General features: G+C 40.3%; 1 protein-coding gene across 1 annotated transcript in view; it reads right to left on the reverse strand.

Moving 5' to 3' along the window:
- The window catches only part of ap3b1a (adaptor related protein complex 3 subunit beta 1a), a 78,259-nt gene that overhangs the window by 46,317 nt on the left and 5,522 nt on the right, over window positions 1-26,420 (reverse strand). Inside the window, exons 2-17 of the mRNA XM_074691021.1 lie at window positions 24,177-24,252; window positions 24,013-24,087; window positions 17,769-17,864; window positions 17,521-17,681; window positions 15,549-15,615; window positions 8,193-8,375; window positions 7,943-8,098; window positions 5,254-5,351; window positions 5,110-5,164; window positions 4,961-5,032; window positions 4,656-4,718; window positions 4,432-4,564; window positions 4,241-4,350; window positions 2,409-2,585; window positions 1,648-1,834; window positions 629-759 (exon numbers count right to left, since the gene is read on the reverse strand). Of these exons, the coding sequence (XP_074547122.1) occupies window positions 629-759; window positions 1,648-1,834; window positions 2,409-2,585; window positions 4,241-4,350; window positions 4,432-4,564; window positions 4,656-4,718; window positions 4,961-5,032; window positions 5,110-5,164; window positions 5,254-5,351; window positions 7,943-8,098; window positions 8,193-8,375; window positions 15,549-15,615; window positions 17,521-17,681; window positions 17,769-17,864; window positions 24,013-24,087; window positions 24,177-24,252 (1,840 nt within the window). The remainder of the gene's footprint in view (window positions 1-628; window positions 760-1,647; window positions 1,835-2,408; window positions 2,586-4,240; window positions 4,351-4,431; window positions 4,565-4,655; window positions 4,719-4,960; window positions 5,033-5,109; window positions 5,165-5,253; window positions 5,352-7,942; window positions 8,099-8,192; window positions 8,376-15,548; window positions 15,616-17,520; window positions 17,682-17,768; window positions 17,865-24,012; window positions 24,088-24,176; window positions 24,253-26,420) is intronic.

A 26,420-nucleotide genomic window follows, 5' to 3' on the forward strand; every position in this document is an offset into this window, starting at 1 on the left:
TATGCCAGGGGTCTTATCCAGGTTTTTAATGATTGGAAAGTGAGCTTTTTTCAAGGTGCTAAACATGTGAAAAACAAATCAATTCACCAGTAAGTTCAGTCATTATAAGTCTGTAGAGAACACCTTTTTGTTTCTTAAATAAGATGCAGTTCAATAATTCAACAAACCAAAACAAAACTTAATCCAATCACCTCTGCTGACATTTGTTTTCTCCTCAGGTTCTAAATTTACTTTATATGTTTTCTGTTGGACTCTCAATATGATTAAACCTAGAAATTAAGTTTGATGATATAACTTCTGCTCTTTTCGTGCTTTGTTGTTTTTTTTGTTTGATTAGGTTTCTTTATTAGCTGAAGAGAAGTAACACTGATGAAGCTGTGAGTGGGTTTTAAGAGCCCTAAACTCAAAACTTAAGATCCTCATTATTTTGTTCTTTTACTTACAACAAGGTACAAAAGTTCACGTCTAACTGAGCCTCTGAGAGCAGAAGAATGAAGGTTTGTGAAACTAAACTGTGAGTGTTCTCGGTTTTATCAACAACACACAAACAGAAATCTGTGGGTTGATAATCTGGTAGTTTGAATTATGCGTATTAGAAGTGAAAATATGATAAAGAGTGTGTCCTTACTGGCTCAATGACCTCCACGTTCCTCACAGACTGATCTGGAGCAACCTCTGGCCAGTCTGAGAGCTCCTGGTATCCTGTGGCTTTAGTGTTCAGGCTGTGGGAGAGAGTGCCCAGCTGGAAACGGTCTCGATCTGAAATAAGAGAGAAGGCTGTGACTGTTTGGGTAGAAAAATACAGAAAAATGATAAAATGAATCAAAACTAAGAGCATTTGCTGAAAAACTACTCCAGCACAAATTGTGTTGGTTTATTTCTTGCACTACTTTACTTTCACTCCACTGCATTCATCTATTGTGAATATTCCTTCCATCCTTGCAGAGGTCAAAGGCAGAAACATTCAGGTAGCAGTGCAGAATAAGAGTGATATTTTACAGCAGGAGAATGTTTTTTGATGAGAGACCCAGGAGATAATCTCACCGTATATATTAAAACACTTTTAATTTAAGCACTCGACGTCCTGTTCCTCCTCTCGATGCTTTTAATAACACTTTTCATTTCCAGTTTTCCTCTCACACACAGAGATAATCAGTATGTGTGTGTCGGGGGAGGTGTGCTCCAAAAACTGCGCTATGCTAGCTGAAAAAAAGGTGAATATTAAGAATGACAGGGGTGGTTAACACTCTCCATAAACATCCAGTAAGTGCAAACTGCCTCTGAATTTTAATGCTGCTGGAGGCCGATTCTGTCGCTTCTGTCAGGGGGAGACAGAAAGGAGAGGCAGCTAAATGAGGGTGAGTTTTTCTCCCTCTGAGTGTCTGAAAAAGGTTAGCATTAGCTCAATTATTTACCCATCTCATTAGTCCAAGGTAAAGGGGTCTGACCTAACTGCCCTTCACAGAGACAGAGGCAGATGAATAATAAAACCTCTTTGCATACTTCTTCAAACGGAGCCACCAGATGAGAGAGAAATAGACGAATTACCTGAGAGGAATGGCTTCCAATCTCAGACGCTGAGTCGATTTAGAGGCGTTAACACTTTCAAACTAAAGACTAGAGGTGATTTCTGAATGTGTGAAGTACCTTTGAAGGCAGACTCCAGCACCGGGGCGGGTTTTGGGGCCAGCAGGATACGTCGAGCGTACTTGTTGAGGGCCCCGCTCTTCTCGTTGGGGACGATCAGCTGTCGTATGAAGCGAGTTCGGTCTCTGATGTCGTAGTTCTGGTCATATTTACCGAGGTTGAGGATGTACTGAGTAAGCAGCTTTGTCTGGGAGAGAAAGAGAGGAAGAAGATGTGGAGTAAAATACAGGAACTTTATAACTATCAAACCTTCAGAAATAAAACTATAGAAGATTGTCTTCCTTTGTAGCGTCATTTTCTTCAAGATAAAACAAATACAAAGCTACAGAAGCTACGCTAACTAGCGTCTGGGCTCATAAACTCAGCTCACTGAATGAGTCTGTATTCACCGAGCAGTGATCACAGAGGCCCCATTACATTAAAAACACTTCAGTCACGCCATCTTTGTTGAAACTGGACTCTTCATTATCTAAAAAAAAATTTAAAGCACAGAAAACAAGAAAAAAACGGGGTCCTACAGCTTAAGGCAAGTTACATTCAAGGCTTTTTACTTTTTGACGCCATTTAATATTAATTTGAGACCAACTTCACAATAAACACAAATGGAAAAAACAGCACATTAAGTACATAGGGTTAGGGACAAAAGAGTCCCAGCTGCAACCACATCAATGCTTGTTGGTTCCACTATCGTGTTACCACAAGAGTCACTCAGTAAATCTTTCCTGTAACTGAATGAATCTCAAGGTATTAAAATCTGGTACCTGTTTGGAGTTGGTGAGGTAAAGTTTGGCTGCCAGGTTGACCGTCTGCAGCTTCACGATGTCCTCCTCCGCTGTGAACGACTTCGCCATCTTACGAAGAACGTCGGGGGCGATTTTAGGAACCCTCTCACAGTACTCACCCATCAGCCACAGGATGCTGGCTCGGGCCATCGGGACCTGGAGGAAACAAGTTCATATAGATATTTACAGAAGTTATTAATTTATTCAACTGCAGGCAGTGGATGTAAACATTGGGTTTGCAAAGCGTAGCCAAGAAGCGAATAAAACTTGTACTGTCTCCAGTGGCCAGCAGGGGGCAACTTTGAGGGGTGTGTAGATATCCATGAGAAATAGACACTTCTTCTAATGGTAAAAGGGCGATTACAACAAACAATTTGGGGGTAAGACTAGTGAAGTGAAAAATAAGCCTGTCAAATAAAACAAGCCTGGATTTTACCCAGAATTCTTAAAATATATACACATATATATATATATATATATATATATATATATATATATATATATATATATATATATATATATATATATATATATATATATATAAACAAAGCTGAAAGTAAAAACAACAGAAAATATCAGAAATTAAATTTTATTCCTATTAGCATCACTCTGTCTAGACTGTGCCTAATTCAAATCAGATGTTTGTAAAGTCAATAGTCTGAACAAGCAAGTCTCAATCCTGAGAGAAAGAATTTTTACCTTTTTGAGAGTTTTCTGAGTATCATCAGAGATTTTAAATGTTTTTTTTCCCTGGAAGTTCTAACATTAAAGTTAAGATTTGATTGTTTTATTTTTATTTTTTTTTACTTTTTCCAGTCTGTCCTCCTAAAAAAAGTTATTGTGATCCTCTTTTCTTTCTAAACTGATAAGTTTATAGAGTAAACAAAAAGTTTAAAGCCTTCTCCAGTGGAGAAAGTTATTTATTCTGTAAATTCTACTTCAGTTTATAGTGAAATACACCAAGAGGTTACCCTTTGGGGCATGTTTACCTTAAAAAAGTCACAAATAAAACTAAATAATGAAACCAAATGACACAAATATATTGCCATGGTCTGTATGATACTTGCAGAAGTCAGTTTTTACACTTTGCAGGGAAAATACTGTTTGACAATAAATTTGGTTGGAGTTATTTTTCTATTTCTTCTTCTTCTTCTTCTTCTTCTTCTTCTTCTTCTTCTTATTATTATTATTATTATTATTATTAATTTTATTTTATTATTATTAATTTTATTTTATTATTACTATTTTAATTTATTTTATTATTAATATTTTAATTTATTTTATTTTATTTTATTTATTTAAATTTTTATTTATTGATTTTTTATTATCTTTTTGGGTTTTTTTTCTCTTTCTCTTTTCCCCTCTTCTTAGACTCTGATTTGGATATGTCATTTGCTGATGTATCGCAGTATTATTCTATCATGGGTTAAAGGGTTATATTCAGGGAGGTTTGAATTCATTCAAAGCTTGTAGAGTTGAAAGTGAAACTTGCCCCGTATCACTGTTCTGATTAATCTATACAGATCCCCTTTTGATATAATTCCTTTGCTTTGCTTCTTCATAAAATGGAAAGGGAAAGCACTGTTGTACTAATGTGTAATTATATTCCTGCCCTTTTCTAAAGAAAAATAAAATATAAAAAAAAAAAAATTGGTTGGAGTTGGATCCAGAACTGTTACATCACAGGATATAGCTTCTGCACTTTGTGTGTAGTCTAACTCCTAAAGTAAACTGGCGTCTAAGACTCTATGACTTTTATTGCGGGTAAATAAAATTAAACTCACAGAAACAGAGTCAATAAGGAATCCTACCGTGATGTTGTCGAAGAGTTTGGCCATGTGTTTGATGATCTCACAGTGCTGTGTGGGCTGAGTCTGAAGCAGCTTCTTGATCACCACCACACTCTCAGCCACAACTGTCTCTGCAGAGGAAAAGAGGGCGGAATCAAATAGAGGACAACTCAAACGCTGCAGGTATCAGGATCAATGTGAAGGTTTTTTACCGTCTCTGTTAGAAAGCAGGAGCACCAGCCCGTTCAGACACGTGTCGGTCACCTCTGAGATGTTTGTAGCACACCTGCCGATGGCCTGGATGGTGGCAGCTGCAAACGCTTTATCCTGGCTCTTTACATAGGTCTGATGACACCACACCAGGGTTATAACCAAAATCTTAAAGGTGATGCAAACCCTTGGAAGCTGCTTTGAGATTTTAAAGGAAAGAACAAACCTGGAATTCCCTCAGGATGGTGGAGATGTTCGCTTCATTGGCCAGATTGGTCAGGATCTCGAGCTGAAACAAGATAAGGGAGAGGTTGGTGTAAGTTTAAGCTCATTTAAGAGGAGAAAAGAAGGTCGAGCTGGCTTTGGTTGTACTTTGTTACACGCTTAATAAAAGTATGATACTGCTACAAGAATATGAAACTAGTTTCCTCACAGATTCCTGTTTTTTAAGCAGTTTGTGTAAAATGGGGCATGGATGTTCAACTATTCCTTGATGTAGAGTCACAAACTGAGATTTAAATGTGCAGTTACCTTGAGTGTTTTGATGTGTGTTGCGTCTGTTGATCTCACGTAGAAGCTCTTCATGAATGGCTCAAACATCCCCTGATTTCAGACAAGTTATGTTAGTAAAAATCTCGTACAAACTGTATATCGTTGAGCTGTGTGTGTGCAGACTTTACCTTCCTCTGGATGGACATGGTGGCAATATTCTGCAGGACTATGTACTGAACCTCTCTGTGCAAAAAGAGGAAAACATCAGGAAACAATACGAGCACAGGTGAAATGTTTATATGAAGAATGGAAAGTCTTCAGATTTGCTGTACCTGTGGCTCCTCAGCAGCCGAACCAGAGACTTTGTGACAACACTGACTTCATGTTTCGGCGCCAAGTGCCAGTAGAGCTGAGCGACTGACATCACCACCTAGAAAAGAAGAAAATCAAACATTCAATTGCTTCATTTTCTTTTTTCTTTGATTTGATGAGTTTCATTTTGAACACAAACATATGTTAATCATAAGACCCCCTGCTGTGTTTTTGCTTCTGATCTAAAAACATCCACCTGCATTTCTCTCCTCACGCCATAAAGGTAATTCTTCAGCAGAGCTTTAAATAGCAGGCGGACGTGTGTCCGTCGTTGCCAGCAGAACGCAGTTCTTCAGGCGTCTATGAAGATGGAGGATGTCACCGCCTTGTCGCGTGCAAAGGCACAGCATGTCACATTTTAATCAACACTTTCATTTAGGAGCATTTTTCCTCCTGTGGCGGCACAGCGACAGAGACCTTGAGGCTGCCGGTGATGGAGATCTGCTCTCACAAGGTCTTTTTTTTAAGTAGCAGGGAGGGTGCACTATGGCAGGTCTGTGAGCATGTTCTGATAGCCACTTTGTTTTATGTGTGTTAAGGTGTGAAGCTTTATTTGTGAGAGAAGGGAAGTGGGTTTTTGTGAACCTGTACTCCTGAGACAGTTGTGCATGAAACAAGCAGAGTCTGCGATTAAAAGCTTCAATCAATGATGTAGTTCAGTAACTTTTCAAGTTTTTCCGGGAGTTAAGGGTCCAAATGAAGTTCTTAGAACATAAATCTACCCCACATGAAAAGTCCTTAATCGGAGGGTGAATAGAAGTGTTTTTGTCTCTTCCTGTTATGGCGTCCACCTAAGCTGCAGCGAGATTTTGTGCTCCAATCGTTTGGACCCTAATTTGCATTTCCACTATTAGGGGCTGTTTACACAACAACAGTTTTAGAGTGACATGCAAGAGTATTGTTGCATTTCGGCCTTTTGTTTACACGCAAAAAGTGTTTCAGCTGACCTAAAATGCAAACTTTTGAAAACGGCCTCCAGAGTGAAATTTCTCTGAAACGCCGCCGCCACCACTGCCGTGTTAACAGTAAGCCTGTGTTTTCAGTGGACACTGACGTCACGCTTGGACTACCATGTTGTGCTTGTGCTGCTTAAGCTGCTGAATCTGCTGACTGTCTCTCAACAAAATGAGTATCTGTTGCTCCACTTCTGCTCTTAGTATTCCCCAATACTCCAGGTTATCAGCCTAACTCCACTTTGGTGGAGAGCTACCAAAAGCCGCTTCTGGACAAGACAGTTATAGTGCCAACTACAGGCCTGGCATGCCTCCTACAATGTTTTTAGTCTACGTAAACAGATTTTTTTCTGCGTTCTAACATTTTAGGATGAAACATTGTTTAAACAGGGCCTGAAATAGTGTCACCCAATGGATCACTCTAACCCAAGGGTAGCTATTGCTTCACCTTACTATCTAAAAATGCCTGGCGAGCCTAAATATAAACCGAAGAAGACTTGAGGAGATCAGGCCACCGACCCAAGCACGGACTTGTTGATCTCGCTAAGTTGGTGAGTTGGTGGGAGAAGCCAATGCTAGAGGCAAAGCTGGTGTAAAGGGTAACATCACTGCAGCCATACACTCACTGAGAGCCGACTTCTCATTTTAACTCTGTGAAGTTATGTACTCCAAGGACGACATGTCTTCTCTCGCTAACAAAGAAACTTCCCTTTTGGAAAAATCCTAGTGAGCTCACACTGAAACTGAACAGACACCAACGTTGGTTGGTTTTATTCAGTTGGTGGAGGGGAACTTTTTTTTATACTTTTAACAATATTAGTGCAGTGATTTGCCTTAGTTTCATTAAAAAATACACCACCCAGTGTTTGATCCAGACCTGATGATATCCGTGCAGCAGAAGCTACCATCTTGGTTTTTTACTTAGGGGAAGACGCTGTGTTCCTATGTCATCATCTAGCAAAGCACGACCCTGTTTCTAAACAACTGTCTCTGATTGGTCCATCAAGGGAGCTGCATATCGATGCGGTGGTTAGCACTCTTGCCCCATAGAAAGAAGGTTCCTGGGTTGGTGCTTGTTCCTGGTCAAACAGGAGCTTTTTCTCCTGCTTCCTTCTCCTCCTAAAACATGCTTATCAGGTCAATTTCTCACTCTTAAAGGCCCATAAGTGATGTTAGTGCTGTGAAAGACTGTGACCTGCCTTGTGCCCAAAGACAGCTAGGATAGGCCCCAGTCTCTTTTGTGAAAAAGGAAAAGTTGGAAAAATAATGACTGGGTAATCTGTTATGTCAGAGATTGGAGGAAAATACTTTGAACGAAGGCCGTTTCTGTCTCATCTGTCATTGAAAAATGAATATTAGCTTTCTGATGGATCTGCTGATGCCACGCTAGGTGTTCTTGGTTTTTGTTTACTGGACTTTGACTAATGAGTGGTGCATTATAAGACACTGTTTGATATGGATTGGTGATTGAGCTCAGGCCAATGTCTACGCCACATTTTCTCAATGAAAACTGGTAAATGATGAAGTAAAATAGTTCACCAAATAAACACTCTGGCAAACCTACAATTTGACATTGACAAGAGGTCATTTGGTCTCATAAGTATTTTCCTGTGATTTAGTCTTGAAAAGGAGGAGGCTGTCCTTTTTTAAAGTTAGTGCAGATACATGTGTGTGTTTCTGAGTCTTGATAACTCACAGCTGTGTTCCTGCTCTGTAGCAGAGGTTTGGTGTTCCTGAGCAGCAGTCTGTGATCTGGGTCCATGACGTACGGTTTGGCCTCCTGCTCGTCTTTCTTCTCCTCGGTGTCAGAGTCATAAAACGTCTTATCGTTGTTCTCATCAAATGTGGCGCCCTAAAGAGAAATAATCAAACAAATCACAGGTACAGATTAGAGGTGTTTTTCCATCTGATGTTAAAGATTCAAGAACGTTGGGGGAATTGTTCACCTCCTTCCAGGGACTTGTAAACTGCGTCCTGGCGTAGCGCGTCAGCATGGAGATGATGACCACCTGTCCCCACTCCTCCACATCCACCAGCAGGTTACACAGCTTCCTGAAGTTCTTATGGATCAGAACGATACGATCCGGGCACACTTCCTCAAAAGCCATCACCACGCTGCCGGCTACCAGCTGGAGGTAGAAACGAAAGAAAGAAAGAAAGAAAAAGAGGAGACTCATAAGAGAAATGCAAACATTAAAGTTAATTGAAGATTTAAAGATGTTATATAAATGAACTTTTTCTTGATAAAAACAGAATCTACACACTCAAGGGAAATAAAACACTTGTTAACTTTCAGAACATCCTGTAATTCCACTTAAACAAGCACAACACCAATTTACACTCTGATTATAAAACACAGCTCATTGTTTAAGTAGCAGTTTGACAATTAGAAGGAAAATGCTCTTGTTTTAACTTTTAACTCACTGATCTTACACAAGCCTGAGACTCAGATCAATCACTGAGAGTGTTCCTGTTGTAAATTATATTATTTCTCAGGTACAAAACTCATTTTAGGTTCAATTTACAGAGAAAAGAGGACAGGAAGGAGGCGGCCGCAGCTGAAGGAGCCGATAATCAAGCGCGTTTTATTGGTAGGAGGAAAAAACCCATTTGGCTGTTGCATGCTCCGTCCTCAACCCCCCCTCCCACAAACCGCACTGCCTGCTGTCTGACAGACGGATGGAGAGACTGAGTGAGTGACATGGTGGTGTATTAATATGCAAACAGCATTATCACGGGCAGGCGAGGGTGAAGAAGATGAAGAGGAGGGGAGCAGAATCTGGTCTTCTCAATTAAAGCCTTCTGGCCCCTGGTGGCCCTGTGGGAACCGGCTGCATTTACCCATCAGCATTGTCATGAGCCTGCATTGATTGTGAGTGAGAGCGTGTGTAGAGGTGTGTGCGTGTGTGTGTGCGTTTGAGTGTGTGTCTTTAGATTCTGACAGAAAAACTGGAGTTTAAAATCAAGCTTTCCTGACATTCGCAGACTAACACTGATGAGTAGATTACTGGAGGGTCATGTGAGTACATTTTATGGTATCAAACCAGCAAAATGAAGTCACATCAACTCAGTGCCTCAAACAGAAATTGTGTACACACATGAGAGCAGAAGCAAGGAAGCTGTTAAAGAAGGATGCAAAAGCTGTCAATTAAGAGAGTCGCTTTTTACACTGAAACACCAGTTGATCCCTTGACTGATATTCACCTATCAAAGCCATATGAAAAAGCCCTTTGACTGGCTTTGTCACTTGTGGTTTTCAGTTTCTGATCCTTCTTGTAGAAACTGTTTTTTAACATTACTGCCATTGTTAATACCTCAAACTTCATCCGTGGCTAGCAGTCTGGTTTGTTTGAATAAGGTAATGGCAACTGATTTCAACCCATGTAGTAGTAACAGCAAACATTCATAGTTACACAATGTAGCATTTGAAGCTCACATGCTGTTCGGGCGTGCTTACAATGCTCTGTCATTTTTCCCTGACCAACCAATCAAAACCACAAAGAGGCAAGAATTATACCAACTTTGTCAACAACAATGGTGCAGGATAGGCAGATCTTTTTCAAAACTATTTCAAATCAAAGTGTTAGCCATGAGTTAAACCTTTAGACACCAGTCACTCCTTCAGCCTTCTCCTTTCATGTACTTTAAGGAAAAGTATCCAGGCCCAGAGTTGCTGATACCAGACATGATAGTGATAGTCTACAGCATTTGTGGCATCTTTGTTTATTGTTATTCAATAAAAGAAACAATACATGATTTATTTTTGACACATGAAATCTCACGTTCACATCTCGACCTGTGATCTGCTATCTCGCAGGTCTGTGTATGGGACATTTATCTGTCTGCTCTGGCTGCAGCTGGGAGGGACTGCTACTCAAGTGAGGAGGACCTGTGAGTGGTTTGGAATGAGGGAGGGCCCCATGGCACTTTTCTGAGAAAGGGTCACTGAGGGGTCTGAAAAGTTGCTCAATCTAGCAACTAAAGCTCTGTTTTCACAAAGCGGTTCAGTTTCGTTTGTCTTGATGCAGCACGCATTTTATGGCGTTTCCTTTGACTAAAACCATGACAGGTCCCCAAATTACTGACCAGTACTGTCCCACTTCTTGGTACCCTTCTATCGGGGTGCCAGATACCAATACAGCCCTAGAAGCTAGAAACACTCTGACACACAAGCCACAAAGCCATTCATAAGCCTTTTGAAACATATGCTGCATGTGGACCCAGAAAGACAAACCAACCCATCCGAAGGACCAAGACACCATTTCATCACCATGAAACGCTTAGATGGAGACCTTGACATGAACAGTTTTGCGTTCATGAAAAATGTCAACCAGCAACTATCTGTTAAATGAGAAATATATTACACCTGGTAAAGGGGCTAATTTCACTTTAACTCCCATTTATTGCTTAGACAACAAAATTTTCAAATGTGGGGTTTTCTCTGAGTGTTAAAGTTTCTCCCAGATGCAGAAATTACATTGAAAGCTATGATGACAACACAAATAATCAGTTTAAGTGTTGTTACTTTCAAGGTAGCTGATCAGGAGAGCAACCAGTTTTCATAACATTTTTTTGCACAGCTATCAAGCAGAGACCTCCAAAAAAGTTGTCTAAAATCTCCCCGTAAGGCACAGCTGAAGAACTTTTTGATCTTTTTCAGTCGGTTCTTCCTCTTTCTCTGGAGCAGCTTCTCTAGGTAAACCAATTGAGCCCCACCTTGGTTTCCTCCTCAGCTTGAGCTTTTCTATCTGAGCCACAGCTCTAGCTCCATCAACAATATTTGCATTGTTGACAACTTTGTCTTCCGACATATCCCCACAGTCTGAGGTTTTAAGTGCTCTGGAGTACGTTTTCATCTAGGATGTCTCTGTAAATTGCTGCATTCATCTCTCTTTCAATCCTGACTACTAGTCTCCCAGTTCCTGCTAAAAAACTTCCCCACAGCGTGATGCTGCCACCACCATGCTTCACTGTAAGGATGGTATTGTCCAGGTGATTAGCGGTGCCTGGCTTTAGATCATCTCATCAGATCAGAGCATCTTCTTTCTCATGGTCTGAGAGTCCTTCAGGTGCTTTTTGGCAACCTCCAGGCAAGCTGCCATGTGCTTTTTACTAAGGAGTGGCTTCCATCTGGCCACATGTTCACATGGCCACATTATAACTGGCCAAACCAGGAAAACAACTGTGGAGGCAGCTTAACTGAAGTAACACAGAAATATGTGGCCATAGAAAGTCTAATTTTATACAGATCAGTTAAATGAAGTATCTTAGGCCTGATTTTGTCTGTTTTTGGACTGGCCTATAGGTGTTTCCCACAGCAGGGGATCACTGATTTCTGGAACTGATATTTTGGGGACCTTTTGGCTCATTTGCACAAGTTTTTCTTGGTGCAAAAGCTTGGCCCCCAGACTTTGATACACTTCAAAGATATTCCAATAAACACAGCACAAATAGACTTTTATAATCATACAGTCTGAGTTAAACAGCCTCATAGCAGGCCGCTCAGTAAACACCTCAGAAAACACATCACACCTGCTCAGAGAGGTCAATTAGACATATATCTGCAGCATTTATTGATGTGTATTTTTGCACCGCTCTCCCCTGGTGTTCTTCCTGTCGCTCTCCCCTGTCTCCAAGGCTATTACAGGCGGCACTGAGTCTGAGCGTGTGGATCCTTTCAGCAAGGCTTTGTGCATTCTCCACCAACTTCCCCCATTAGACACACGCTCCAAGGTAAACTACATGCACCATCAACAAAACTGACACCCCAATCTATGGAGTTCATCCCCCTCCTCCCCCTCCTCGACCATATTATCTACCCTGCGTGACAAGCCGGTAATGGAAAAATCACACTAAGCAAATGGTTCTTCTAATAACAATAAATTTCCTATAAAATTATGAAGGGCCCAAACCGTTTCCTTGCATCTATTTTGCTATGAATTCTAATTAGGGTGCCAGAGAGGCAGAGAGTGCTGGGTCATCACGCCAGAGACAACGTGCGCCTTTTTGATTGATGGCCCGATGTGGGGTCGGCCTATCCTCCCTTCTCCCGCTCCTCTTTCCTCCTCCCTTTTTCTTCTCTTAAATTAATGGGCATCTCACCTAGCCCCTAATCATAGTCCTCCCTCCCTCCCTCTTCTCCCTGCCCCGCCTCTCTGTTCTCATTTCAATTTTGCAGAAGGTGCAGGGGGAGGGAGGATGGGAGGGATCGATCATTTATCTTGTAATGGCTGGATAATAGATCCATCACGGTAAAACAGCTGCACAAACTCCTATGTTGTCTCTGTCATCAGGCCTTCCCATTTTCTCTTTAAACCATCTCGCCTATAAGCCACCCCCCCTCCCGTCCCAATGAGTGTCACAGCCGTTTAACCAAACAGGCACATCTGTAAAGGTAAACGTCAGGAGCGGCCTGGACACAGAACCAAATGTTTCCTTCCTCTAGCAGCATGGTGACATCACCTAAGCAGCTTTAAACTGAATGAGTTTGAGTTTAATTGGTTCAATAACATCATTACAAAGATGTAAAAAGGCAGGCTGCCTATAAGCCAAAATAAAACACTTAAATAAAGTGAGAACAGGGTTTAAATTACAGGCACAGTGTGTATAAAAGGGGAGTATAGGAATATCTAGCAGTCAGATTCTGTTTTAAAACACTTCTTTGCTCACCCTTCCAGTTGGTGAAGTTACAGTGTCTTTTGAGGACACTTATGTAATGCAATGACAAACATGCTTCTAGGTTTGTCCAACCTGTGCTACAGAAGAAACATGCTGGTTTGAGCTTTCATAAAGCTCAGGGTTTCTAGCTGTAAAAACTGAAGACACTTTGCAAAATTCCCTCCTATTACCAACATCTTATTAAAATTCACTTGCCAGAAACAGCCAGCTAACAGGCTAGCCTTGATTACAAAATTAATGTATCTGCATCATTGCAAAGATCAAAATTCTATGATAAGCTGAGAAAAAAAGTAATAGTTACATTATTACCTCCACCAAGGTGGTTATGTTTTTGGGAGAGTTTGTCTGTCAACAACATAACTCAAAAAGTAACAGACGGATCTTGATGAAATTTTCAGGAAATGTTCAAAATGGGATAAGAAAGAATTGATTGAATTTTGGAGGTGATCTGGATCACCATCTGGATCCAGGATTTTTTTTTGAAGGATTCTTTATCATTGTGAGATAGGGCTGTTTTCACCATAAGTGTATATAACTCCACCATAAATGGTCGGATTGCTTGGCAAAACAATACAAGACAAGGTCACAATAATTTCTGACAGGTGAAAAAGCACGATCCAGATCTTGGCAATATTCTGGATCCCAAGATCCGGAATATGAAATATGTACTGAGTCATCATACTTTTCAACACTGTCAGGTAACAAATTATTCAGTCTGCTGAAAGGGAGTATAACATTAAAGTAGGACTCAAGTGTTGCATAAGAATCAAAATATCCTTGGCAGAGGTATGTGCTCTTTGAGTGCTCTTCTAGCTGTATAATATTATAGTTTTTAAATTTAACACTTATTTTAACTTATTTCTCAAGAATATTATAGCACATTTCTACCAAGTCTGTTCTACTATATGTTACAAAATATTACACACTGCACCTCCAAGTCCCAATTTTAGACATGATTTCATGCAAGACGAGACAAGGTGTGAAAGTCATATATACATCCACTCAGTGTGGGTTTTGTCAACAGGTTAAGTCGCAAGCCCATGTAGCAGGTGTCCCAGGTTGAGGCCCTTTTTTTCGGTATGTGATTCTTTCACCCTTTTGCCCTGTTGCTGTCTTTTTTCAAGTGTCCTCTCCAAATAAAGGTGTAAAATCTCAAAATATAACTTAGAAACAAAGTGAACAAAAAAAACAAATCTAGATGAATTGCTTAAAGTTGATGCACGAATGTATTGGTCAAAAACAGATTTCATTAAAGATGGATAATGGGGCCACTTCGAAAAGTAAAGCCAAAACATTTGCATTTGCATCAGCATAATATTCACATCCATGTTTGTGATGAGTGTTAGAGAATCAAAAGGTAATGTTAACTTGTTTAAGCCTATGGCTATTGTGTATCTTAATGAGAATATTCCTCATTAATATTATATTCCTATACAATACAGGATAAATAATAATACAAAACAACTATTTTACAATCCAGCCTGCTCTCACTCTACTCTCAATTGGACAACAACTGGAAAATCACACCTCTTTGACATTTGTATTAAAGACAAGATGTAAATGTCAGGGGTGGGAATACCATGTCTTGAATTTTCAGTGTGAAAAGACATTAAAAATGAAAACCATCATTCAAACTGTAGTTTTTTTTACAACAAACAAACTATAACCCAAAGCTAAAATAAAACTCATGAGACAAGGAGGTTATCTTCTCTGACTGGTAAACAAACTTTTAGGAGAAGCAGAGGACTACTTAAACCCTTCCTTTACTTAAACCCCATAACAACACACTAAGAGCCTCTGACAGCACATATACAACCCCTTCCTCACATTGTTTCCCTATAAAACAGCAACAACAGCAGCCATCATTTCAGGAGCTCTAAGTGCTCCACCGTACCGTCCCGCTACATAAAAATGCACAGCTCGGTTGACGTTAAGTGTCCGCTATGTTTGTGCCTTCCACCATTCATCAGCGACCGATAGTGCTGGTGTGTCTGTGTGATGATAGTGCCCTCTCTCTTCGTCCCCAGCCTCACAATGCGAGCTCCAAACGGGGGAGAAGTCATCTGTCTTCGTTAGCGTCTGGGGCTAAATATGCTATGCATCTGGTACTGGGCTCTCCATCCCCCCCTTGGCCTGAGCTGCTTTGTTTTGTTTGTATAACCAAAAGGTACACGCTATGAATACATAATCCAAACAAAGTGTGCACACGCAAACACAGCACACTCTGCATTCTGCAAACAACGTCTAAATATTTGAAATTGCCATTTAAGCGCCTTTAGTATTCACTGTGACCTCTTCAAATTAATGTGCTGCCTGCTGACTCCTAATGCACCGCCTGCATTGTGTCTGTGCCCGCTCCAAACACAGAGTTTGAGAGTCCAACTCATTTACGGAGCATTTTAAGAGGAAAAAAAGAGAAGAAGTTGGCCTTTGAGAAAATTAGGCTGACACTAGCATCAGTGCGAAAATTCCTTCCAAATGGACACTTAACAAGGAGCATCTGAAGATGTGTGGGTTTAAGTGGGTGTTAACAAACCGTGGCATTGCCGAATGAGCTGTGGGATGGAGAGGAGAAGGGGGAAGTGTTTGACTAGGGCGCCCTCCAGTGGTCAGGATGTACTTACAGTGCTTCTGTCTTTTAATAGCTTCTCTATGACTTCGATCAGCTGCTCCTTCTGGTCTGGATCCAGGCTGAAGAGAACACAGGGACGGACAGAGACATGAGGATGGGATAATTCAAAGAACATGAAAACGTGATGGATTCACTCATGCCAATCATTCAGGCAGTAAAAACATCAGCTGATGACAAAAAATGCAGTGCTTAATCATGAAAAATGTATCCCTTATTGCAGCACAATGTTTGAACCTTAAGGGTTTGGAAACTGGACTGAAAGCTACTGTTGGGAACTTTCACACTCTGTCAATTTTGGCACCCCTTGCGGACGAAATCTACATTTCTTCCAACCTACTAATAGATTTTTCAAAGTTGCTGCTCCTTTAGAGGTGAAAAATAAAAACTTGTCTCTTGACTGATCTTTTCCTGCACCTTTCAAATTGGTTTAAGGTTTTAACAGCAATGGTCTTTAAAGTTCATCTTTTAGATTTTGGCACTTGACATAACTTTGAACATTTCTGCGTAGCTATACAGCTCTTTTGTTACACATATTGTGTAATCCTTTTCCTTTACAGTACCCTGGGAGTAGAATAACTGATGTTGTATGCTTCCTCCTTTAACATTCTGCCTCTTTGTATATTTTTTTGCATCAAAATACATTTGTTTATTGAGTTAACCTTCACAGAAATAAACTTGAGTTTGATAACCAATAGCAAGACTGGATATCTAGGGGATTTACTCAGTTGGTCATTCCCAAGAAAGAGCAGATATAAACTTTGTAAATTGCTCACTCTTAACTCACGTCAAATACAATCGTTTTTAAAGAGTAAATCATGTAAATATAGAGAAATTTTGCTCATTTTCAGGCTTTACATTTTCCCTCTGTTGTGACAAGTGTGTGTGTGTGCGCTATAGGTGATGAGCAGTGATTGGATCCTCAAGGGTGATTGCTGAGTCAGGGTTGGAGGAGCTGGCGACATCACCCTTTTTAAGGCCCTCTCTTTCACCTTTGAAGCTTTTTGTTTTGAAGTTCAATAAAAATCACCTTCTTTGTTTAATTGCTTGTAGGTAAGTTTGGGATTAAGGGATGTATTTGTCTCTTATTTTAGGAACTGCTCTCGTCAGGCTAGCTTGTGATACTGTGCTCACTGGCTTTTCTTGGGTGTGGGAAGATTGGAGAGTGCACAACATGTAGTGTCCTTTGTTCACCTTGATGGGGGATTTAACACCTGACAGCTCTGTAGTAGCTTCATGAGACTTACAGCTCAAAAAACTCTCTATTAACCTCAGGATGGTGCTTTTTAAAACCCTCATTTTAGCTACTGTCTCTTTAAGGAACTTAAAAGCACTTTGGAACCCAGCACTCTGGAGGCTAACTCCAGTATTTCCATGTATCTGAGTCAGCAGAAAAAAAAACAAGACAAAAACAAAACCTTTTCCATTTGTTGAGTTAAGATTCACAGATTAGTGATGTCACAAATTGAGCCAGTCTTGTGTCCTTTTTGCTTTATTCTCATGTGGCCTCTTGATCAAAGCGCCCGGAGCAGCCTGCATCCAACACACTTGGGCTTGGGGGTGAGAAACTTCTTCCACATTCAGAAGCAGTTGCCAATATTTCAACTTGATATTTGTTTTTAAGTTTGAAAAGAATACTATCTCTTTAAGGTTTTTACTGCCTGATTGGGTGCAAAACACTTAAATAAAATGCTAAATTGTATGCAATGGAGCAAAAAAATAAGTGCACTTTGTCATTATTATGCCAATACTTCAAACCTAGTCTTAAAAAAGAATTATCTCTTGGTATCTGCTGTTCAATGAAATGTGAAACTGAACTCTTCATTGTAAATTTTTCTCATGAGGACTTCTTTATTTTTTTTTTGTCACTTTTAAAGATTAAGAGAAGATAACAGAGCCTCTTAGCTCCTGACCCAGTGACATCAGAGCTACTGCACTAAAACTTCCCCTGATGTAAAGAGTTTTACCTGTAAAGCTTCTGGATAGCATGAGCTGATGTCTTCCTGACGTACGGGGAAAGATCAGCGGCTGCCTCTTTAATAGCCAGCATCATGATGGGGACGATTATAGGCACCCGAATGCTGGACAGAACTCTGAGAGCGCTCGCCCTGATAAACTGGTTTGGATCCTGCAGCAGGGAGAGAACAAAAACTGTTGTAACTTTCTAAAGAAATGTTTTTAAAATAAAGATTGATGTATGTGAAGTTAGGATTACCTTCAGGGCTCGCTGGAAAGTGCTGATGGACAGCAAAGCTAAGTCCTGCTGCTCCTCTGCGTACCTCACCAGGTACACATACACCAGCTTCTTAAGCTGCAAAGGACAATTACACCAAACAATCAATCCAAACAGCTGTGGAGGAAAATTAATGCAGCACATGGGGAGAACAATCTGTGAAAGCAGCTGTGATCTGAAACTTTAAAGCGACAGGACGTGCTGCATGTTTTTACCTCTACATGGAAGGAAAAAAAGGAGTGCAGCTTTAAAGAGAACAAAACCAACAATATTGAATAAAACAACAGGGAGAGTCTGCTCACAGTCTAGTGTTTTTCTGCAGGATGTTGAAGTTTATTATTCCTAGGGGTGAAAAAAGTTGGAGTAGAAAGTTTTTCCTGCTATCACCAGCTGCAGACTCTGTGTCGTGTTGTTTCAGGCGCAGAACAAGGTTATGGTTTTTTATTCTTTCAGAAATTGCCATTGAATTTTTTTCACCCCCCTCTTGTCTCCTGTTCTGGCTCCTAACTTCTTCTTTTCTCACAGGAAAGCCTGACATAATATTTGTCTTGCTTTCTGACAAATTTAACTGGAGGTCAAAGGCTGCAAAAGCTTTTTAAATCAAGAATTATCACAGTCCATCATCTCCTATAAGACTGTAGACTCAAAAATAATGAATCTGGTGATAAGAAATAATGACAACCTTTAAAAACTTTTTATAAATGCATTTTAGAGATGATTTGAGGCTGAGGTCAGGTCACATTTTAGGTCCAATCATTGAATTAGTAATCAGCAGCACACCTTCTAATGCAGTCAGTATTGACCTGCAGCAGAGCTCCTCAATTCTCCATCATCATTCTGCTCATTACTGCGGGAATTAACAGCATTACTCACCATAAAAGGAGCAGGAGACACCTCCCACTCTCTAAAGACCGTTAAAGGAGAACTATGGTACTCTCTGGACTCTTTTCCACCATGTTTAAAGGTTTAAATGACCAGATATGAAGATATGACTGACAACAGCTACTAAACAGGCTGACTTTAAAAGAAACCCTGCAGGAGAAAGTGTCAGGATTTGCCACAAAAGAAAAATTCCTCATCTACATCTGCCTCTGTAGATGGTTTGTGAACATCACAGTGTCCTTTTTTCTTAACTAGGTGACTTTAAACATCTGCTGAGCCAGCATCTGAGACTGAAACAGAAGCTAAAGGTCATCCCTGTAAATGTTGGCACCGGCAAAATGGAAAAGCACTGTATGAGACAGTGTTTGTGAAGATCAGGCTGTTTGTTTACAAGTCTCGTCTCTCATGCTGCTATAACGCCATAATGCTGTGTTAAATCACAAACTGGAACACCTGTAGTAAGAGCGTCAGTTCACAACAGGGTTTTTGTTTTAAGCTGGCGGTGCCCACAACCATAATTTCAGTGTCTTGTTGATGCCATAAAATTTTGGATTTCAGTAACAACAAGTATGGGTCTTCACACTTCAGCTGGACTGTCCAATCAGAGAAAATCAAAGACTCACCCTTTGCATTCATGGTTCATTCCCAAGCAACCAGTTCCTGGCAAATATTATTAATTTTATGGTTATCGACCCAGAGTCGCACACACTGTCGTGAAGACGTGACTCTTAGGTGATTTTTTTTTAAGGAAATGAATGGAAATCAGATCTTTTTAACTCTCCTTTGTTTAAGACAACTTTTTACTGGATACGACGCAGCGAGGTAAGGTATTTCCTAACAGTTAGGTAGAGCTACGGTTTGAAATGTGACAACAAGCAAACTTTGTCCGTTTTTCCCGGGTATATTTCGCACTACTCACAGCCTGGTGCTCTGAGATGTGTCTGTAATGTGTAATGTTTGTGAATCCTGGTTATGTTCTGCCAGCGCTCATCTACCAACTCCAGTCTCACCAAGCAGAGCTAACGTAACCTCACTCTTCATTTTATTGACTGACTCTCAAGACCACCGCAGAATAACTGCTGCATGTGAGTTGGAATTAACATTATCACAAACAGCTTAGCCCTTTTAGCCTTTAGCTCATCCTCTATCACTCTTTAGATCAGCTTTCTTCTGCTCTTCTGTCCTTTTTCTGACAGTTAGGCTCCAGTGTCCACCATTACTACAAAGTACATCACAGAAAACGTTTTCAGGTGAGAAAAACACAGGTCTAGAAACAGTCTATATCAGTAAACATAATCTTATTTTAAGCTGTGCATTATGATCAAGTATACACGTAAAAGGTAGACTTTTTCGAGATCACTTTAGATGGTCCTCACAGGGACATTAATTTTAGCTTGATTTTATTTTATATCCCTTTCAGTTTGCTTTATTCACAAAAATGGTTCAATGTGCTTTTTTTATTTATGACTCTGTCTCTTTGTGGGGAAAACAACTGTTTGAAAAAAGTAAATTGTTGAAAATAGCATGTTATAGCTCCAGATGGGAGCTAAACTATTTCTACTGCTCAGAAATTCACCCACAAGTTCCAAATAAATATCTGAACTCCTTAGCCCCGCCCCTTTTTGGTACCAATAATGACTGAGAGGTGAGCTTGACGAGCACAGATGTTTTTCAAAAAGTTTAACTGCTCCAAACTGAGAGGAAACACCTGCAGATGAAAGTGTTCTTGCAATCTGGACACTTGTGAAATGCTTAACTGAACTGGTTACGCACTGAAAACAGGCACTGCAAATGCAGAAGCACTGAAAGGTGAATCTGAATCATTACAAGTTTGAGTCTGTCAGTGTTTTTCAACACAGGGTGACACAAACTAACCATTTAAGGCATTGTTAGCTGTGCAAAAACCTCATTTATTCACTCATTCAATCACTCACTCGGTGTGGTAGCTTTAAGAGAGCAAAGTACACTGCAAAAAGCTGGAATGTTATCAAGTGTTTCCTGCATATTTAAGTAAAATTGTCTCATCAGACTGGATTTAAACTACATTTGACTTATCAGTCCAGAAAAAGTCTTGTTTCAAGTTTTTTTAAGACAAAAATGAGGTCTAAATTGCTTGCAACAAGTAAAAATACTGCCAAAGGAACAAGAAAAATTTGCTAGAAAATTAGCTTGAAACTAGAGTACTAATACAAGTATGTATTCTCTTGTTCCATTAACAAATGCTTTTACTTGTTATAAGCAATTCAGACCTCCTTTTTGCCTTTAATAACTTGAAATAAGACATTTTTCTGGGCTAGTCATGTGAATGTGGCCCATCTTAAGTCTAAAAAGACATTTTCAACTGAAAATTAGACAAAAACACTCGATAAGATTTCAGTTTTTTGCAGTGAAACACCTGTTTTCAAAAAGCATCTTATGCTTAAACATGGAGTTCAGTCTTAGCAGAGATCCATCTGGGATGTTAAATCTAAGAGCAAAGAAAGGCTCTCATCCACTGGTCAATTAGACTCCAAAATGTATAAAACTGGGGACAAGTCAAAAAAACTCGATAACCTAGAAATATCTAGTCTTACTGTCCATGAAGCACTTTTATATAGACCTGATCAGCCTTAACAAGCTGGACAACTTTCCTTGAATCTAATAAGGTTGATCAAGCTGCACAGAAAAGCACAGAGATGCCAATACACACACTTATACACACGTAGAGTAGAGTTAAAATAACGTCAAGCAGCAGATATAAGTAAATAAAGTCCACTGACATTAAATCACGCAGCGCTGTCAATAACCTTCTCTGTTCGAATTAGACAGGATCAATGGTGGCCATTTTTAGTGCTTTATGCCGTCAGTGAGGGAAATGTTGGAGCGCTGGGACAAAAAGCCAAGAGAGAAGCAGTCTCTACCTTAGCAGCTGGTGTATCTGAGGCAGCAGAGAGGAGACGTGACTCTGGACTCTGTGCCGCCAATTACCTCCACCCACCTGCTCCCTTACCCCGCCATGAGCTGCTTGGGCTGCATGCCTCACACACAGCGGCCGGCTTCAGGCCCCCCGCCTGCATGCTGCCCCTCACGCTACCTGATTATTCTGCTGCTGATGATCAATATTCACAGGCTCCGAGAACGGGAACCCTCTGAAGCTGCTGCTTAGTGTTCAGGCAGTCAGAGCAGCACAAGTCTGTCACCGCTCACACATATAACATGATTTAGGGGTGTAGCTTTTACACGCAGACTCTGTTTGACTGCTCTGTCCTTTAACAGCATGCAACAAGAATAATCCGGCCCTACTTAACGATAGAGGAGCTGTTTACAGGGAAGCGCTAAATGCAAACATCTGTGGTTTGATTTCAGCAGGGCACAGGGTTCAGGTGCTTTATTCGTGGGTTCTTTCCATCAGCCAGCAGGGGGCGACACTAGTGATTGCAAAATATGTCTGTCTGTGGACTCCATGAAAAATTAACCTTCTTCTCACATGATTTAAGAGTTACAAAAGTGAATCCCTGATCAGTTTATAGTCTCTGCTTTTAGCCTCAAGCCTTTGTGAGTGAAGCAGATAATTAACTTAGGATTTTATGCTCATTTTAAAGCTAAATTAAATTTTACTACAGTTATCATGCACTAAAACTCCACAGCTTTTCCTTTTCCTGCTCCAACATTATCATAATTCATAACTTCAGAACACCAAAAAAATGCAGCTGTGAAAAGGCAAAGCTCCAGTCCACGAGCTAACAGTGGTTGTATTCACTTTTGGTGTAGCATCTCAGCTCCTCTAATGGTCACTTGGCAGGTAGACATGGGTCAAGGTGGACCTCATAAAAATGCTTTTCAAACTCATTTAACTTTGTTTCTGATTACTTTTCTACTCCTGCTGCTTACATATTGTGTCTTAAAGTTGTGTTTCTGTTTTAATGTTTAGACTTGTTTTTGAAGATGCTTTTGAAATGAACACAATGGTACAAGTCGGTAAGAAACTGTATTTTTTTTCACTCAGTGTGTTTACTTGCAGTTTAAGAAATCTGACTATGAGTTAAGTCAGCATGAGGGTGGTCTATCAAAATGCATGTTAACAGCTTAGACAGACTGAGAACAGACTTAGCATAGCTCTATTAACACACCTCAATGATGTGATTGCAATCGGACTGCGGTTGGGTTTGGTAGGACATGGCATGTCAGGAAGAGGAAGTAGATGACCATGATAAATGTGGTAGCTGCGCTCCAACTCAACAAATAAACACCATGTCATGTAACGAAAACACAGAATGTAAGAAACATAAGGGGTCACAGCTTCTCATCAGATTCTTTTTTCTGCATACAAACGCAGAAAAGAACAGATCATCTTCTGTGACTTTACGATCAGGCTATGACTGCTGTGTGCATGTTAACATTTTGACTGTATCAGCATATAAGACTGGAAAATGACAATAAAGAGAATTCTTGGCTCTTCAACTATTTTACTGTTGTACCTCTCTATTTCTCCTCTTTGGTATTTAATAAATATATTTTTCATTTTAAAGAGCCCAAAAACAGAAAACAGAATTAAAATTTTTGAATGAACAATTGTCTGACCCATAAGCTTGAAATAATTGCAGTGCATAATATGGGATCTTGTGCTAGTACCTGCTGCCAGTACCTACAGTATACCCCTGCCAATCTGGACCAGGACCCTCTTGAAAATGCTATTTGTAATCTCCAAAAGTTATTTCCAAGTTAAATTAAAAAGATTCTAGAATAATATATATATGACATCACCCATTTGTTTTTTGATACAGAGTTTTAAAACCCATCGTCGTCAGAGGTCATGTGCAGTGTGCTGATAGAGAGGTGAGCTATTTATTCCAAAATTGTTTTTTGAAACCAGGCAGCAACTATGTTTAGTTTTGGTGTAAAGATCACCTTTTTTGCATGTTTGTGTATGTGGTTTCTGGTGTTTCTGCAGCCAGCCTCTAGTGGACACTAAAAGAACTGCAGTTTTTAACTCTTCTGCATCAGTTAAGACCAGAAGTTGCTGCTTAGTTATCATGTTTTGAGAACAATACTCATGAATATCATCTTCAAAATGAAGGTGCGTGAAATATTTCAAATTTTTTCCAAAATTTTGGTAATTTTTTTTTTCCCTTTTATGATTTTTTCTGACTGTTTGATACTAAACAAACCTAATAAAACAAATAAACTCTAACTCAATAAAGCAAGAAAGCTTTCATGTGAAGCCAAACCACATGACTTCCATATTGTTTTGTGAGAGGGAGTTCCCATCACATGCTGTGGTAGTGAGCTCTAATTAAATGACTCATAGAAACACGGCAAACATGACGATTCAGCTGCTGTGTGTGATTCACTTTAAATGTCATACCTCGATGTTCTTACTCGCAACGTTCTTCACCACAGCAGGAAACAGCTCGGAGGCATTTTTCCCTTTGGCAATCAGCTGGAAACAGATCAACAAAGAGACAGAGTGAGCTACAAACTGTTTCATTCATAATAGAATGAGAGATTTACAATGAATAATGCACTCACTCCAACGACTCTCTTCATGGCCTCCAGTTTGAGCGACTCCTTGTTGCTTTCCAGCATCTCTTTAAGGTCTTCATTCCTGAGTGAAGAAAAAAACAGTCTTATTTTTACAGCATATATGAGACACACTAGAGTGAGCACCGCTGACGAATCAGTTTGAGGAGTTAAAGCTTGACCAAAGGTGGTGTGAAAGCTGCATGTATGCAACATATGTGTCTGCTTCACAGGTCACAGGATACACATGCAGTGGTCACTCCGGCGCCTATAGAGCAAACACTTAAATCCTGTATGAGCCAGAGTTAACCTCTTCAATCAACAGCAACTAAACAGCAAGAAAGTTAACTTTACCCAAAATGAACAGGAGCACCAGTTTCTCCTAAATCTGCCTTCACATGACATGACAACGCTCATTCCACAGCTAATGCAAACACACGTTGCCATTGTGAGACTGCACCAGCTGTTTGTCTCACACAGGGGCTCAATGTTTGGAGCGATAATGCAAAAAACGAAACAAAATGATGCAACTTGCAGGATTTTTGGGACAATAGCGGACAGCTGTGTAGCAGACACTTGGTCTACAGCCTCGTTTTGATGAATGAAATTAATTTATCACTATGTTAAATGTGTGTTTTCGTTGATAGAGTGTAACATCAATTGTAAAACCCTTTCTGTTACTTAAAGTCAGCTGCGTCCTACACACCTGTCCTACGTCCTGCAACCAAAATACCGCCGTTTTATAACATTCTCTATCCACACCTTACATCTACAACTGCTAGCAGTTAGCTATCGTACAAGTAGCTTGCAGGATAGCGGGAAAAATGACATGAGCAAGAGCTTCACAGCTGCACGGAAACTGCACATTTCTGACTGTTCATGCATGAAAACTTTAATGGCACTCCAGACAGTTAACACCTTTTTCCTTACGAGACATCCCAAAAACTGACCACGTCCAATACACTAGTGTGACGTATATTCTGGATTTTATCAATTCTAATAAAAACATAGTTTTCCTGGGGTGTGTGACTTACTTTTTAACGAGATACGTCATGCTACAAGGTTACAGAACAATTAGATATCAATTTAAAGTTTTACAACATCTATTGAACAGACCTAAATTTCACATTTTAAGCATATTAAGCATTAAGTTCAGCCTGTCAGGAGACAGTCTAAAGTTGAGTATCCCCATGATAAGAAAACAACAAACACATGTCAAAAAGCAAAACAATCAAAGTTTAGTGGTGTGTAAGTATCCTATCATTCAGAGTGCAGTGTGTGGTCTGGCTACAGTACAGTACCCTGTTTTCTGAGCCTCCTTGGGGCTGTTTTTGTTCAGCGTGAGGGCCTGTTCCTCCTGACTGATCCCGCTCCTCAAACTGAGCTGTAAGTTCTCAGCAGACACCAGTGCCGTCCTCATGGCTCCCACCGCGTCCGAGCGCAGAGAAGCCAAACCAGCATCCATACCGCACAGCTGTCCAAAAACACACTCCTCCTCTCAGTGAGCTGTCCAACCAGTCCACAAACCAAACTGTCTGTTTTTCAAGCAACTCTGGAGTGAAGTGAGGCTGTAGTAATTACTTTCCTCCAGGCTGTGTGTCTCTCGCCTTTATTTACAGTTGTCTTCTCTTCTTGTTCATAACCGTCAGATCTGGAGAGAGTGGGGAAAACCGCACACGCTCTGCTGGCGTTGTGCCTGTCATTCACTTCTTTCTTCCTCTTCTCTGGAGCTTAAAAAAGTCACAAGATGCCCCGTCAGCTCTCTAACAAGTCACAGTCATGCCTGAGAGTCGTGCCGGCTCACTTAGGTAAGACTTCTCCTGTCATCCATGTTTCTTCTGTAACTTCCTGCCGGTCAGCTGAGGTCGTATCTTTACGCCTTTGTCTCACCTGCTCTCTAACTCTGTAAGGGGCTCAATGTGGGACTCTGTGTCTTTCTGTGTGACTGTGGTCACTTCCCTCTAGGGGAAAAAGGAGGGCCTTATCAACACTGGTGGGTAAACACGGTTCTACTTTTCATCACCTCCTCTGTGACTACACAATAATCCACTTAAGCTTGACTGAGCTGGGAGCAAATATGCTGCCAAGTTGGGCTGACTGGACAGACCCACATCAAAGATAACAATACTGAGCTCAATGTCAGGAAATAGCCTTTAAAATATGTGTACAGGAGGCTTTTCAAAGAGCATTATGTACTTTCTATTGGAGGATAAGACTGACCTCACCACGGGTTTCCATCATGTATGACATTAA

The sequence above is a fragment of the Halichoeres trimaculatus genome, unplaced genomic scaffold, assembly GCF_033239565.1.
Source record: "Halichoeres trimaculatus isolate MK-OKI-2021-1 unplaced genomic scaffold, fHalTri1.1 fHalTri1_scaffold_16, whole genome shotgun sequence".
Classification (NCBI taxonomy): domain Eukaryota; kingdom Metazoa; phylum Chordata; class Actinopteri; order Labriformes; family Labridae; genus Halichoeres; species Halichoeres trimaculatus.